At 45.4% G+C, this 16481-nt stretch overlaps 1 protein-coding gene across 13 annotated transcripts in view; it reads left to right on the plus strand.

The window, feature by feature from the left end:
• Positions 1–16481, plus strand: part of CADPS (calcium dependent secretion activator) — a 210988-nt gene that overhangs the window by 81369 nt on the left and 113138 nt on the right. For all 13 annotated transcript variants that reach the window (XM_050312882.1, XM_050312885.1, XM_050312874.1 and 10 more), the window contains exon 7: positions 15816–15927. In XM_050312882.1, coding sequence (XP_050168839.1) covers positions 15816–15927 — 112 coding nt within the window. The remainder of the gene's footprint in view (positions 1–15815; positions 15928–16481) is intronic.

The following is a 16481-nucleotide window of genomic DNA, read 5'->3' on the forward strand; positions in this document are numbered from 1 at the left end:
CGTCCTCCTGCAGCTAAGAATGGCATATAAGCCCTGATTGAGAAAAAGAGGTGTTAATGAGAGGCTTACGTCTCATGTAGCCACAGAGAGATAAATTTGGGCCTGTGCGTAAAGACTTTGCTAAATAGGGATGGAGTTAAGCATGTGCTTAGATAAATACTTGTCTAAGTGTCCATCTGAACTGGTGCCATCAGGTGTAGGTACATTATCTCTTCCTCACTGTCAGGGTTTTGGTAGTCCTGTGAGAAAGGAAACAGCTGGCAGGGACACAGTCTGGCAGCTACAGCCAGAGGTGAGAGAGAGGAGCTGGGAAAAGCTTCAAGTCACTCAGTTAAAGCTTTATCTGAGGCCTCTCTGACCCAATCCCATTCAAGGGCAGAGTCTTGTTCTGTCCTCTTTGATCTGGTCCCCAAATCCCCACTTTTGACTCCATACTTGGCTTTCTTTTGTCTTGCCCGGATGTTGTGAAACGCCTGAGAGTAGTGATTGATCTTGGTTAATTTGGAAGGAGAAAATGATGAATGGCTTATTTCCTTTCCAATTTGTAGGATTAGTTAGCTTGAAACATTATGGATTTGAGGCAGTTTTTCTCTGGACCACTGCAGAGATTCCACCCTTAAATTTATAATTCTCGATGCGCGTCCTCACAGTGGAGAATTGCCAAGGTGGTATGAAGCCTCCTCCAGGAGTGGGGAGCAGTGCAGGAGGGGCTGGTCTTGGGATATTCTCTCTCTGTTTCCATATCCCATTCCCTCCAAGTGGCCAGTTCTCAGTGGTGGGAAGGAAAACCAGAACTGCCTGGCTGCATTACATGGGAATGCACAAGCACTGCGGGAGAAACTCAGGAGAGAGCAGAGCTGAGGGCAGGCTGCCTTCCCTCCATTGCTGTCCTCTCACAGAGGCACAGAAACTGCTGATGCCTTGTGCCCTGCGCTGCACCAGAGCAGCAGGAATCTGCAGTAAGTGGTTTAAAAACAATATTCCCAATCAGGGAAAGTGCTGCAGCCTGGCTTACTTTTCAAAACGCTTCAAAATCTCCTTCAGAGAAGGAAGGAAGGGAGCTGTGCTTGGAACAAAATTTCCATAAGAACCTACAATTGTCACTATTTGAGGTATTTTTATTGCTTCAGTGGAGAAAGTTGGGCTCTATCTAGGGGAAATTACTACTATCCATACTGAGAAGCACACTCCTGGGTTACATGTACTTGTTTAGAGTGGTCTGTTCATCCCACTTTTGCTCAAAGGGTCTCCTTCCTTGTACGAGCCTTCTTGCTGCCAGATGTAGGACCATTTCTGCAAGAATTGTTTTTAAAATAAGGGCTGCAGGAGTGAGCTCTTTAATTGAGTGGGTCTTTTTATCATAATGAAATGTACAATGTCTGGGCACGAAGCCATCAACCCTCAGGAAAATGCAGCCAACACTGAATGCTGCAGTGTGATACGAGTTATGCAAGTCCATCACACTCATCCTCTCTCTGCTCTGGCTTCCTGTAGAGGTGTGAGCCAGGCTTGACATCTTCTGCATGGCTCCAGCACTTGGGCTAATACCTATGGAAATGCCTTAGGAGGGGAGTAGTTTTGACAGTTGTGTTCCTTGAGAATCCTGGGACTTTCTAATTCCAAAACCAAAGACCAGCCAAGCAGAGGCTCTAGGATAATATTCACAGAAACCAGAGGCCACCACAGAAAGCTTGTGCTTTTTTTCCTCTCTGCATTAGAGATGTTTCTTTCACCTTGCTTCCACTTGCAGACACAGCACCACAGACACAGGAAACTAAAGTCCAGTGAAAGCAATTTACTGCACTTAATTCTCCTCTTGAGAAGAGAAGGAAAGAGAGAATGACCCAGATGTGACATGTTTGTCATGTTGCTTAATACAGGACTTGAAGGCCCTCAGGTACTCTGGTGATGAGGGCAGTGATAGAAACATCTCAGAGAAGTTTTTGGTGCATTTTTGAACAGTGCTGCCTTAGAGACAGGCAATTTATGGCCAGGCAAGACAGCCTTCTGGGGGTCAGTTTAGATGCAGATGTCATGCTCATTGAGGTCATTCACACCATGTTTGTTCGTGTACCTTTTATAATAAGCAAACCACTCCTTGATAAAGGAAGCAGCTCAGCAAAGCCGTGAGGTTCTGCTCACTGCCCAGCGTCCCAGGATTTGTGTGCTTTGGCAGGGGATGCTGCCTGGCCTGGGGGTGAGTAGCTTATATTTGAACAGTGAGATTCACTGGAAGAGTTCCCTTTTCTTTGATAGCCATGTGTCCTGAGGTGGAGGGTGTTACTGGACCACTTGACCTGGTAGGACATCTTTTCACCTAATTCATGGAGTTGTTCACTATATTCTCATGTGTCCTTGAAAAGCCAGCCCTCATCTAAAACACCCAAGTCACAGCAGTGGCAGTGGCTGCTCTTCAGCTCAGTGCCATGCCAGGGGTGCTAGCCTTGGCTCCACATCCCTAACGGGGAAAGGTGATTCCCTGGCCAGGAGCGGATTTCCAAAAGCACTGGTCTAGGCCTGTGAGAGATTCTCCTTTCACCTTCCCTGGTGCAAAACCAGCAGTTTTTGACAAAAAGATGTTTGAAGGCATGTTAGTGACTTTGAAACTGTTTGCAGATCTTGAGAGAGGCAGGGCAGCAGCAGGGTTAGCAGCCAAGTGATCAGATGAGTCGTGTGCGAAGAGTGTGGCTCTTGGGACAGCAGTAAATACTGGCCTTCTATTTCTTCTCAGGCTCAGTGCTGGATTGCTGACATTTTAAGCCCAATCCCTTCATGTGAGGATTATCTGCCTCAGTGTGATGGCACAGTTCTAGAGAAAGCCAGACCTGAAATAGCAAGGTTTATTTCAGGTCAGGTTTGAAGTGTATTATTGGTAGTGCTTTTAATAAGTTGTGTAAGAAAAAGCCTTTGTGTATTATGTCCTTACCCGCAGATGTCTCTGAAAAATATCCCAAATCCCAATGTGAGCAGGATTTTACTGCTTTTCACACTGGAACTGTATTCTTGCAGATGGTTGAGGGGTTTATACTCCCTTTTCCCTGCATGCTGGCCCGAGGTCTGCCCTCTGCATGTCTCCAAAATGCCCTTCCAGGAACTGTGGTAGTAGTGCTGCCATTTGCACGGCCTGAAAACAGGATTGCTGAGGGGTTTGGGAATAGCCTAAAAGATGCAGCCACAACACCCCTGTTCTACAGCCTCTAAAGAGGCTGCTGGATATATTTAAAGAGTAACCCCTGCTGGTAGCAGTGCTCATCAGCTGTACCAGTGTTTCACCATCTTCTATTACCTTTTTCTGATGTAAGCAGAACAAAAGAAAACAGAGACCCAAACAACAACAGCAAGGTCCTAAATACCTTGTAAATGAATGCTGTGTATTCAGTTGGACCTATTTTGGCACACAGATAAGTCTCATCCTCCCTTGACTCAACAGTGGTGAAAATTGTGTGTCCCTGCATTGACCTCAGCTGAACCATTTGGGGTAAAAGCAGTAAATAACTGGTGGGGGACGAATCTGGCCAACCTGTCTGTGCATTTTAGCACAGCTAAGAAGGGACAGAGGTGTGGACTGCTCTTCTGACTCTGGAAGTGTCTTTATTTTGAGGCTATGTATTCCCAATTGCAGAGCAGCACCTTCAGCCCTAGTGCAAGAGTTGTGCAGTGGCTCAGAGAACAAGTGGAAACGAAGACTGTTGTTTTTGAAGGAGAAAAGGCAAATCATCATTGCTTGGGGTTTTTTCTATCTAATTTTCTTCAGCATGTGGGATAAGACATTGCTGGAGAGAGGGCAGTCAATGAGTCTGATCTGACTCTATATCACATCTTATGCTGTTTGTTGTGACCAAGGACTTGGACCTTTCCAGAAATTCACTCTGCTGATAAAGTGATGTCTTTGGTAAACTTCTAAGCCTCTCCCATCTCCTTTCTCTTACCCACTGCCCTAGGAGACAGGAGTGCCTTGTTTTATCTCTGTTCTTGTTCTGATCCTGCTCCCTGATTTGTTTTAAGATGCTGTGGCAGCTCAGCTGCTTATCTTTGCTTTGACAGGCTGCACCGGATCTCCAGCCTTATCATTCAGCCAGGGGTTTTGTTTCAAACTGGTGTGCCACATCCATCAGAGCCCGCTGCCTGACCGTGAAGAGGGACTGGAAGTGCAGAGCATCCTTCCTCAGTGCCGGTCGGTCACCCTCTCCTTCTGGGAGGTGTGCACTGAGCAGCCAAGAGAGAAGCCCTGCAGGAAGGGAGGCTGGCAAACAGGGATGTCTTCTCTGCCTGCAGAAGGGGAAAATCTGGTCTTTTGGTTAAGGAATCCCCTGCCTCAGGCCCTGGAGTGTGAAGTGCTGCCTGTTTGCTTTGCACAGATAGGAGCACTATAAGAGCATTTTATTGCAGTCAGTGTTTTGCTGCCACAATTAGTTGTGGATGCCCTGCACACTCCCCTGTGGTAAAATGAGAGAATTCCTTCTGAGATGGATAAATTACAAATAAATATTCCATGTGCCATAGAGCTAATTTAACTCCACTAAACTAAAGGGGTTTAAACTGATGCAAGTGAGAGCAGATTTTAGCCCATAACTCATATTTTGTATCTCCCTATACAGCTACCTGGCAGGGCCTTTCCACATAAGGCAAAGCTTAGGTACAAGACCTGAGTGGCTGTGGGTTTTAAGCAGGCATTCATATTTAGGTTTATATGCTTAGCTAAGCCCTGTGTAAGCAAAATTCATGATGCTGGGTGAAAAACAAAGCAAAAGGAAATTTTAAGAAGTAGCTGCCTTTTTTTTTCCTTTTTTTCCCCTCCTCCGTCTCCTAATTGGCATCAGCATTAAATATAAGCTGTCTTAATTACCCATACCAATTGGCTTGCCTTTCCAGTCCCATGATTTCCTTTCACAGCTGTGCAGATGTTTGCAGCTCTTTCTCCTTAGGAAACCTCCGTGAGTCTTAGGGATGTGTTAAGGCAGGTGACTGAGCCCTCAGTACAGGTCACATCAGACACCATCACTTCTGAGGTACAGCCCTCGTCCCTGGGGTGAGTCTCTGAGCAGAGGGTCAGTCTGCCCCAGGGCATCTGTTGGGGAAAGGTCTTCCAGGAGAGATTTTCATCTTGGCTCTCTGTGAGTTAAGTGATGCTGCTGGTGACAATGACAGGGACAGGAACTTCAGGGCAGTTGTTTTTAGCCCCTCTGTCTAAAGCTGAAAGGTACAAAGTGGTGTCCAAATCCCTGATAAACGATTTCTTCTCTTGCAGCTATTTAGCATGCCTAGGAGACAGTTTTCCGATGAGACCATGCCTGACTTTGCACCTGGAGGGTTCCACTGTTAGCTCAGTCTGACCTGCTCTTCAAATCCCCTTTTGTGTGTGTGACAGTGTTTCCATAATGCTGCTGAGATTTATGCTGTGACGTTCCCATTTCTGAAAATGAGGGCTGTGGACAAGTCATTAAGCACAGCAAAAACTGCACTAAAAAGTTATTACCCAGGTCCAAGTGTGTGATCTATTGTGGGAAGTCTTCATGCAAGTGATTTAATACCTCTTTTAATTAGGAATTCAGAACCTCTTCTGATGCTTCCTCGTAGCTGCTCTGCAGGAACAGTTCTTACCTTGTGGTGGCAAAAATTTTACTTTAGATTAAGCAGCTGAGTTTTTTCCCCAGAATAAAGGGTTGGCTCCACAGGATTCCCTTACCCTGAGCGTCACCCGGACAGCCACACTGCTGTGAGCAGCCTCCTGGACAGCTGTGGAATACTCTGCTGGGACTGTGGATGGTGATCCTGCTCCCAAAGGTCTCATGTATTTTACACTAGAAGCTGTGTTGAAGAATAATGAAGGCTTGTTTCTGTAGACTTACCTCTCGTAGTTCGTTTCTCTGGTACCAAGTAAGTGCAAGCCCTGGCTGTGTTTTCCCTGCCCTTTAGAGCACACATAGCATTGCTTTCACATGGATTCTCTGGTGTCTAGTAAGGGTTGAGCTCATGCACCTTCTCTTTCACAGATGAATGTCTCTCTTTTCTCGCCAGCTGTCTAATTTCTTGAGTGTTCCTATGCACTTGGGAATTATGTATTCCTGTGATAGCACATACATTCAAATTTAAGTATTCCAGAAGGTGTGATGATGCCCAAGGCGATTTTCATCGACACCCGTCTGCTTCATCACTCCTATTCATGCAACCTTAAGATGGGATAGTAGAGACTGAAAGGACTTTGAAATGAGATTGAGATTCAGTGAGCTGAAACAGTGCTAAATTAAGAGAAGGACTGCAAAATGCAAGTCCTGGGATACATAAAGTCGTCTTGTTTATTGCTCGTGGCTGGTGTTTCTTAAAAAAAATTAAGCCATGCCTTAGTGCAGGTTCTGCACGTCATTTGCCAAGGGAGAGGCAGGAAGCGAGATATGTGAAAGGGCCCAGTTGTTGGTTTATTTATTAAGTGCTGTGTACAAGTAGTGCACATTATCCTTTAATGAGGGGTGCTGCTATTGCTGGTTGCAAAGCAGTGTAGGGAGATAGAGAACATGCTCTAAAGGATTGGTACTGTGCCTGCTCCTGTCTGGACAGTGATTTCTCAACATTTTAGGTGTTCTTTCTGTGAAATGAAGGTAGAGAGGCCTGTTGGCTTTGTGAGTGTGCTACACCTCCCAACAAATCACACCACTAAGTCTGAAAGTACTTAAAGGGAGCAACATCCTGTTGTCACTACATGGGCAAAGAGGACAAAGCCTTCTCATGGAGAGAGGAGCTGGATGGCCATCACCTGCTGGAATTATCCACTCATCCCTACTGAACCGGGAGATCCTAGGATGCCTTTGCTTCTAGCTGTCAGAAATTAGGCAAGGCAAACCTTATCCCAGTTGTCTGGCTGGATTTGGGCTTTCTGTCTTGGGTTCTGTCTTAGAAAAATATAGGACAGGAAAAACGTAAGTGGTGATGCAACAACAAGAGACGGTCTCAAACACCTCGTTCATCTCTGTAGCTGATTTTGGAAAGGTGCCTGCTGCTGTTTTCTGATCTGTTTACATTTGGGAAATATTTCATTGCTCTCTCCTCTACTGAATTTTATAAAGGAAGGTGTAGACTATGTTGGCACAAACCAGTAACCTGTATTTTAAGGCAGAGGATTTCTCTCTCCTTTTTCATAGTCTCTGCTTGTGAGATACTGAGTTTCTGTAAAGCTGGCAGGGCTTGGCCTTACTAAGTCCAAATCACGACCAGGCCTTAACCAGCAGCAGTCCTCTGCAGTTTTGTTTTCTTCCAGGGTGACAGGACTTGGTAGAAGTGATTAACCACTGAATTTAATTGTTCTGTGAAATGAGCAGCTGTGGGGCTGGTTCAGTGGAGCATCTTTGACCAAAAGAAACCTTAATTAGCCTGTGGATGTCATTGCAAGGCGTTGCATTATACAAGAAGTGGTCACAGACACAGACAGTAAATACTCACAGAGGCATTTTGTGACTTAAACTCTTAACTTGTGCTGTATCCAAAGCAGATACACTGATGGAGCACATTTAGTAGGCAGCCCTTGTAAAACAAATTATTCCTTCAGTTCAGACCTCCCAGTAAAACGGTGCTGGGCTTTCATTTCCATTTCCTCCTGCTGAGCTTTTCTCCTCTTATTGTGAAAGTATTAGTTAAGAGCACAGAGCATTTGAAAAGCAGTCATCATTTAAATCATGGAAAGTAATCACACTGCTTATTTTCCCTGTTAATACCCCAAAGATTTTAGTGAATGGCATTGCCAGAATTTCTCATCCAAACCGACCTTGGGATTTGTGCAGTAGAGCCCAGCCAGGGGTGCAGCAGCCCAGGAGGGGTGTGTGGTCCTGGGCACAGGAGGTGAGTTAGGCTGGTGCAGGCATGGCACAGGGACATCTCTGGGGCAGGAATGCCATCTCGTGGCCATAAATAGCTATGTGATTAAATCCACCTCCCCTCTTTTCTTCCTTCATGACACTTCCACAGTGTATCAGTCATTCTCAGGAAACACAAATCAAGCTCCGTATTTTCTGTATAGCAGAGATCATCCTTTTTTTGGGTTCCTAAAGCTGTGCTGTCAGCCTCAGCAGCTCCTCTTGGCTGCAGTGCCCTGTGCTGGCACCAGAACGGGGTCTGTGGGGACTGTGTGTGAGCCACAAGCAGATCAAGCGCAGACCTTTGCAGGCTTTGCTTTGCTGCAGTCTCTGTCAGCTTTACCCTATTCCTTCTGCACTTTGCACACTCAGGCACAGATGTGATGCTCTCCCAGACATATTTCTCTCTCAGCCGGCAGTGTAGTGCTGCCGGAGCCAGTCTGAGGATGTGGGAGTTGCAGCTCTTGGAGGGAGAGGTGGTGCCTTTTATCAGCTGTCTGGTACTGCTGGCTGCATGATGTTAAGCAAAATGGTGTCTGTGTGGGGGACATATACATTGTGTCTCAGAGCCATGGGAACGAAAAATGGGCAGTTGGTGAAATGCTGGAGGTCGGAACTCATCCTTAGCTGCTGCAGGAGGAGGCCAGTCCTTAGGGACACGCTGCTCACCTTTTGGATAACACCACAGTGCTTCTGCAGTGGTGTTTTGGGCTAAATAAACAACCTTTTTGTAAGGAAAATATTTATCAGTGGTGCTCTTTTCTTAGAAGAGAGAATGTTATATGCTCAGCAGGAATTAGAATGTCACAGGAAATGATGGATTCACTCAGAGCACCCTTTTGGGTTATCCCATCAGAGTGGACATCAGTGGTCCATGCAGAGACATGGCCTTGCTCAGCATTCCATAGCTCCAGGGAGGGCAGGTACAGCTGCCTCTGCTGGCCAGTGCCAGGGGGATGCTGACTTGTCGCTCACCTGCACGGGAGCAGCATCACTGAAAGCAGAGTTTGAATCGTTACAAAGTCTGTGCAGGAAAGTCTAGGAGGAATCAAATCTGTTTGTGCTGTCACTCCCACTTCAGCTCAGCTTGTTCCGAGGGGATGGGACTGAAAGGCTGTTCTGGCAGCAGAAAGGGAGGAGAGGAAACAAATGTAAACAGAAATAGGCTGCGTTGTCAGTCTGTGTCTGATGTCTTTGGTTATCCTGGTTTTGAAGGTGAGTAAACACATCAAACTTTTACTGTGGGAGGAATCCCAGAGGAGGCTCAGCAGCTCTTGAGAATCAGGACATATTATGGATGCAAACTGTTCTCAATCCATTTCTACAGGCACAACAGAAAGGTGCCTTTCTTAGCACCTGAATTGTATTTCCTAGCCCAGGACATCTTTGCATGAGCAGAAACATAGAAGATTCTCTGCATGTGTATGTATTCTTTAAGATTTTAATTTCTGATCTTTTTTGTGCATCTGCAGCAGTTACCTCCAACATCCCTCTTTAGAATTGAAGACAGGGGCCCTTTTAGGTCAGGCATCATTTCATCTGCTTGCTAAATTGGGATAAAGCAAATTAAGGCCTAACTCTACTGACTATTAAATAGATCTCTCCTTACTGTAATAGCAGGAGCCCAAAGCAGGTGACTTGGGCACTTGTACATGACAGTACAATCCCCTAAATTTGTGGGTTTCCACAGTTGTGATTCGTCTCTTTTCTCAGTATCTTCTCCTGATAGCTGAAGATCAAATCCTTTCCTCAGAGCCATAGATCCATTTGAGGCTCTCTACAGCATGTGAAATCCAAAATCAGTCCCACAAAACCCACCAAATGGATTAAATGGCTTGGTATTTTGCCAGTGGATGGCTGTGATTGGTTGGAGGAACCAACACCTCCCTTACTTTATTTGCAGCAAGTGCTTCCTGCATTGTTTGGTGTCTTTACTCAGCACCTTGTTTTGTTTCTGACTAAATAACCTTTTATCTTTCAATAATGATGCTGTATTGCTCACTGGGTTGTGTTTCTAGAAGAATTCAGCTGACCTCAATCAGGGATTGTAGTCCTACTGCAGTAAGTTGCAAACCAGTTTGTAGCTATCCTCAATCGAGCATCTCCCAACTAGCAGTGATTTATTGCATTCTCCCACTGAAACAGAGCTGTGTGTGGAGCTGCACTCCACAGGTCTCTAGCCGTGTGACCCAGCCTGTGGGTTTTCTTGGATAGCCTAAAATTCTGAATTCTTCTGTGCCTTTGGGTTTTTTCAAATCCCAAAGACACAAACGACAAACTTATTATCCGTTGCCATTACCCACAGGAGTTGCAAAGAGTACATATTTTCCCAGAGGCCTTGGGATGTCCTACTTCTGTTTCTTATGGCTTTGTGACCCAGCTGGTGCAGGTGTGAGCACCTGCCTCTGTCACATGTCCTGGACACGTCCGTGCTGCTGCGTCCCTGCCAGTTTGGTGCCTCACCAGCACTGCTCCCAAAAAGAAACGAGCTGACTGCTCTCCCAGCACCTGCTTGTGAGAGCTCAGCACTTGGGCAGCATTGTCTAGTTTGTGGTTTTCCTAGAAGTTCCCAAGTGCTCTTTTCACTTTCAAAAATGGATATTTTCATCCTAGTGGGATTAATGCCATCCCTGCATCAGGTTTTGTTGTTGAGCTGAGTAAGTCTGTGTGCACTTGATTATAATGAACTGCAGCCTCAGAGTATGGGCAAGGGAAGTTCAGAAAGATCACTGGTAATGGTGGTCATCAGCCTCTAATTCATGTTTTTGAATGGCTGGTGTATGTAAAGCATTAGAGAATATAGCAAAAAGCTTTCCTGTGTGCTTCTTCTTCTGTAAAGTTAACTGTTAAACGTGTTTTAGGACCATTTATTTTCCTCCTTGCTTGTGTCTCTAGAAATATGTAAAAAAGAAATACACCTTAGCATTACATTAGAGGAAAAGGTGCACTACTCCATCAGCTGCATGAAGGTAGGTTGGCTCAGTGGTAGTTTTAAGTGCCTGGCATGCTTTGCTCTGACTCTGCTTTTCTCAGTGCTTAAGCTGTGGGCATGCATGATTTATGGCCTAAGATTTAAGGGTGTTTCCTGCAAAGGTCTCTTCTGGGTGGAAAGGAGCGTGCTAAAGAAATAAAACCATCATTTGCTAGACAGGATTTCTGGAAGAACTAAGTCAAGACTGCAGGTAGGATTTCAGTCTCCCAGCAGTGAAGCAGGATGGGAACACTCCATGGTCAGAGCAGGATCCAGCTCCAGCAGGCACCTTGGCTGGGCACTGCAGTAAGCTGAGAAACCAAGGCTGGGTTAAAAGCATCACACCACGCAAGGGGAAGCAGTCATCAAGCAAAAGGTGACTTTGCTGACATGTATTTTCTCAAAATACAAGCAGGGTCTGTCAGGCTGATGTCTGTGCCACCCTTACAATGAGCTTCCTTTTCCCATCTGGCTCAGTTTGGAGACCAAGCTATAAATACACCAGGAGGGACACAGACATGCTGGTGTGACTGCCAGGAGGGACAAGATGAGGAATGTGGATGAAGAGAAGTGCATGCCAGTACCAGCAGTGCACAAGGGAGGGAGGCAGCCAGACCAGCTGGTCGTGTTCTTATGAGATCCCACTCTGGCAGCAGAGAAGAGCAAGTGAGGTTAAGCTGGCCTTGCAAATATTGTCCAAGACATGGTCACATATATTAAAGGCCTTTCAGCTGGACCTCCATGCCCCTGCACACAGCCAGCTGGCTGTGCAGGAGGGTGGGGGATGCTGCTGCATGTTTCAGTGGCTGTGCCCCTGCAGGAATGGAAGCAGCTGCTTGCTTCTGCCTTCCCAAGGACGTGTTCCTGTCCTGGGAGGGGAGAGGCACTGCTGCTGAGTCGATTACACTGGGAAAACTATACCAAGCAGGTGGCTCAATAAACTGCTGCAAACCTGACCAACATGTAGGAATGTTATTCTGCAGGACTTTTTTACTTAAATGGTGAATTTATGGGAACAAGGCAGAAGGGCATCATCTCCAGCAGAGACCATCTGTCCCAGGATACTGCTGTGTGCATGGAGTGTAGTGCACACCTGGAGTGAACCCACTGAGGGAAGAGTGTAGCTCTCCTTTAGTAAACATTTTTACTTTCGTTTTCTGGTTTTTTCACTTTTGTTCCATGCAAGCTGGCAACCAAACCCATTTCAATAAATATATCTGGAGAGGGATAAAAGGTGTCCTCTGGCAGTTTTGAAGCCCATAAGAACTGGTCAGGGATCATGTTTAAATGTCAACCCTGTGAAAAGCACATGGCTCTCCAGCTGCTCCCGTGTTAGCCCACTGACAGGCTGAGCTGGTTAGCAGGGCTGATTCATGGCCCAGCAATATAACCCAGCTGTACTTATTCTTTATTTATAGAAGTCACAGGCATCAGTGTTATGGCTACATCAAGTTACAAGAGCAATCATGGAAGAAGAGTGATGTTTCAAATTAGACAGGAGCTAAGCAGACTTGCTTGAGACGACAGTATACAAATGAAAAAAATTTAGTGCATTTGCCTGGGTATTAAATGTGTATGTTCACTTTTAGGAAGGTCATGGGTGCTAAAATTTCCTGTGGAGGAACTTACATGCTAGAGTTGAACAGAAATGACTAAGTCAGTGTCTCTCAAGGACAGCTGAGAAAATTGAGGATTAAGCCTTGTAAGTGGGATATGGTGGAGAAAAGCAGCTGGAGTCAGAGAACCTCCTGCCCAGTTTCATGTGATACATGAGTGCAGTCAGGTCTCAAGCAGAGATCCTTACGGGGTTTTGCTCAAGCCTTATTCATATCCCAAATAGTATGATAATCACACATTGTAACATAGCAGTCCCATGGTGTTTTAATGTTTTTGTCTTTTTACCTACCTGGTAATTTAACTTTATAATTCCTGTGTCTGCATTTTAGTAGCCCTCAGAGGCCACAGCCGAAGATCAACATGTAAAGCACTGCACTTCTATAGGTTGAAGGCAGTTGTTCCTGCAGTGATCTTACATCAGGAAAGGGTAAGAGCTTGGTATGGCATCAGGAGACTAGTTGGTCTTACTAGTTTTGGCCATAAGTTTGGAAGGGCTGAGTAGCATCAGGCTGAAGGTTTGCCAGATCAGCAGCATGTCACTTGAGACAGCTGACAGCAGCTTGGTCAGAGTAGTCTGGCACCTGCACTGGCAATGGCATCACTGTCCCTCGTATGGCAGGGAGGACAGTGCTTGTGAGAGCTCCCAAATGTTCCTGAAACCAGATAGGTGAGCCCATCCTTCAAGTGCTTTTTGTTAAATGAACCCACTGAGGTAATGAGAAAGAAGAGCTGACCTTTGTTCCTTGTTATCCACTCCTGCCCTCTGGATATGTGTCGTTTTATGTTTCATTTGGGAAAAATTCTCAGCGCTTTGGGCTCTTTGGTCAGGAACTGTGATGGTACCTCTAGGTGAATCTGTAGACACAAAGTCTACAGTGATGATCTCCTCATTTTGCTTGTAAAAGGTAAAACAAGGGCCAGCATTTGTCAAGTTAGTACCTCTTTGCAGCCAAAAGAGTTTAGCTGCTCATCCTGAGTTTGATACCTGAGTAGAAACCCTGGAGACACAAGTAGATCCTAGTAATAGCACTGGAACAGCAGAGATGCCATAAATAGGGCAGTGATTCTAGTAAAGTCCCTGTGCATAACAGCATTTCTTGATCAGTTCCAGGCTTTGGAACACACTAGGCAATAAGAGATGCTGGGCTGAGGGGTTCAGGTGGGATTCAGGTAGTTAATATGGTCCTGACTGAAAAAGTACTCTCAGGATTTTTCTGCTTCTATACTTCTCTTTTTGTGGCATGTGTATATACATGCACATAAATATATATATACACATGTAAATCTCCTTTTGGCCAGAATGACATTTATTTGTCCTCATTTGCAAAAGTTTTATTGCTTTGGAGTGTCGGCACGAGCTCTGTGATAGGAGACAAGATAGCATGGGTACTTCGTGAGATTTGTCCAGAATGAGTCCCAAGGCACTTTCCCAACAAATGAACTCCTGCAGTGATAACCTGCTTAGTGATTAAATATGGAAATTAAACCACCACATTGTTAGTCCCTCAGAAGATCCTAATACCTAGCTACTGTCCAGAGCTAATTTTCTCAACAATAATTTCATACGCAGCCCGGATAAACTGGGTGCTTAGATTGAATACAAATGATATTTCAGTGACATGAATTATGGCCTTATGCTGAACATCACTATGGCAACTAATGACATCACCACAGGCTCCAACCAGCACAAAACCCAACTTCTGATGGTCTCCATTTGTTGGTGCAGATCTTTTCAGTGCTTTTGGGGGTATGAATATGTAAGCACCACAGTGTTGTCAAGGGTTTGCTATGTATGTTTACTGTCATTTGAAACGTTTATTCCCTTTGTGGTTAATGTTGTTCTCATGAAGGAAACCTAATGAAAATTACTGTTTGTATTTGGTTAGTAACATTTGTTGATAACATATGGTCTGGGAATGCTTCAGCAAATAAGAGCTTTTTAATAGTAAACAGCGATATGAGTTCTATAAAGCAGATGCTGTCAAAGTACACAGCGTAAGGTTGGATATTTTCTTACTTTTGCCTCTTACCCAAAGCAAGATTGTCTCCCTACTTTCTCTCCTGGTGACAACACAGTTTTTTAAGAGAGAAAACATAACCTGTGACCTGAAACTGTGATTAGAAAATAAAGTTGTTTCTTGGTTCTTATGCTTAAAACAGTTATGTAGCTAATGGCTCACACATGAAAAAGATATAGAGGACTTGATTTGACTGCTGTAGGTAATTTATACCAAAGCTCTGCTCTCTGGCACTGGTGGCACTTTGATGCATCATCATAAAAGATGAAACATGTGGAAGAGTGGCACCAGGAGAGAAAACTCCAGAGCAAAGCTGATAAAGAAGCCGAGTTTGTTAATCAGCTGTGCACTGAACATGCTCATCTGCTGAGCTCAGTTGGACAAGATTTACTCAGTGGAGAGCAAAGCATAAACTGATACTTCAGGAGCACAGGATGTGTCATTAATAGAGTGAGGGCAAACAGAAGTTGTTAGTGAGGTATGGTATAATCTCTCATCTGACTTGCAGCACTCTGTGTTGCAGTGTGTGTTCCACCACATCACTCTCAGGTGTTGCTCATAACACTCTCTTGGCAGGGTCCCACATGGAATGCGTTCACGTTCTTTGTGCACTTGGACAACTTGTGGTTGCAGAAGCTTGGAGGTTTCCTTTGGAGACTTGCGTGTCTAGAGGGCATTTTCACACACTGTGGGTCATTCAGCCTCCATAACACTCCTTTCCAAGCCATGGAATGACTCACAGAGTACAGATAGTAGGCAGAGGTCTCGGTCCATTGTGCAGTTGTAGAGGTTGCATCTTCCTGGCCACTGCCGTCCCATCTACAAGGAGCTGGTGTCCTGCTCCACGGTTCCAGCAAACTAGGATTACTCCAGACATAACAGCTTGAATTTAAACTTGGCCTGGGCTAAGGCTTGGAAGAGGACCCAGGTTAAATTACAGTTTCTTCAAAAAAATCCAAACCTCACTCTCAGCCTGGAAAGTAGAGGAAAGCACAAGAAGAGCAGAGGTGTGAATGATTACAGACATCCTGGGTGCAGATGTCTTCAATCCTCAACTTCTCTTGTGACTGCACAGCCTGGCACTGCAGGAGACATATTGTTCTTTCTAATAGTACAAGTTCTCTTAAATTTGTTTTCATACTGCTCCCAAATGCTCTTTTTTTTTCCCCCAAGAATCATCATGGCTTTTCCAAACATCTGTCCCACATTTCCCAAAGAAGATAATTGATGCCTTTGTCACTCAGACAATCCAACCACTTTGGCTTGTGTCAGACAGGACATTTTGGATTAACCACTGCACACCCAAGCAGTGTTGCTGCTGACCTGCAGCCGAGTTGAACATCTCTCTTGTCTTTCTTTTCACAGCTGGGGCACCCAGGGAGACTTCACGACAACCCACGCGCTTCCTGCAGTGAAGGTGAAGCTGTTCACAGAGAGCACAGGAGTGCTGGCTCTGGAGGACAAAGAGCTTGGGAGGGTAAGGAGATTTTGAGTTTAATACTGTTTCCTTCTGGCCCTGCTTTTCTAGAGAAATCTCTCCTGTACGGAAATATCTTTGGAGCACAACATGCTCTGCTTTTTTGCCAAGCTTCAGGAGGGGGAAGAAAGCAAGCTCTGCACTGCTGGAAAGGAGTGCATCTCGCATGCTGTCTTTGTTGTGAGTTTTTAATGGCAGCATTTCAGCTGGCTGTGCCTGCTCTGAGCAAAGGCAGAGGATCTTGTGTGTGATATTGGCAGCCCGGAAAGCCTTAGAAGTTGCTTACGGAAATGGACATTCCTGAGGCAGAAAAGGGGATTATGCTGAAGCAAAAAGAGGGGATTTAGGTTTGGCAATGGAGTGTTAAGCTGCTCTCCTATCTGCTGAGCAGCCGGTGCACAGTCTGAGCTTTTGAAAGCACTGACTGCAGTACTCACTGCAAAAGGTTTGGAACCCTGGGTTCCCTGGGGATGGTGGCCAAACTGGTGGCTTCATTGGGGCTGGACTAGGGAGTGAGCATGGGTTTTCATTCCTCCCATCAATGGTGTTATAGC

This window comes from Myiozetetes cayanensis, unplaced genomic scaffold (assembly GCF_022539395.1).
Source record: "Myiozetetes cayanensis isolate MyiCay16 unplaced genomic scaffold, myiCay2020 scf18, whole genome shotgun sequence".
In the NCBI taxonomy this organism is placed as follows: domain Eukaryota; kingdom Metazoa; phylum Chordata; class Aves; order Passeriformes; family Tyrannidae; genus Myiozetetes; species Myiozetetes cayanensis.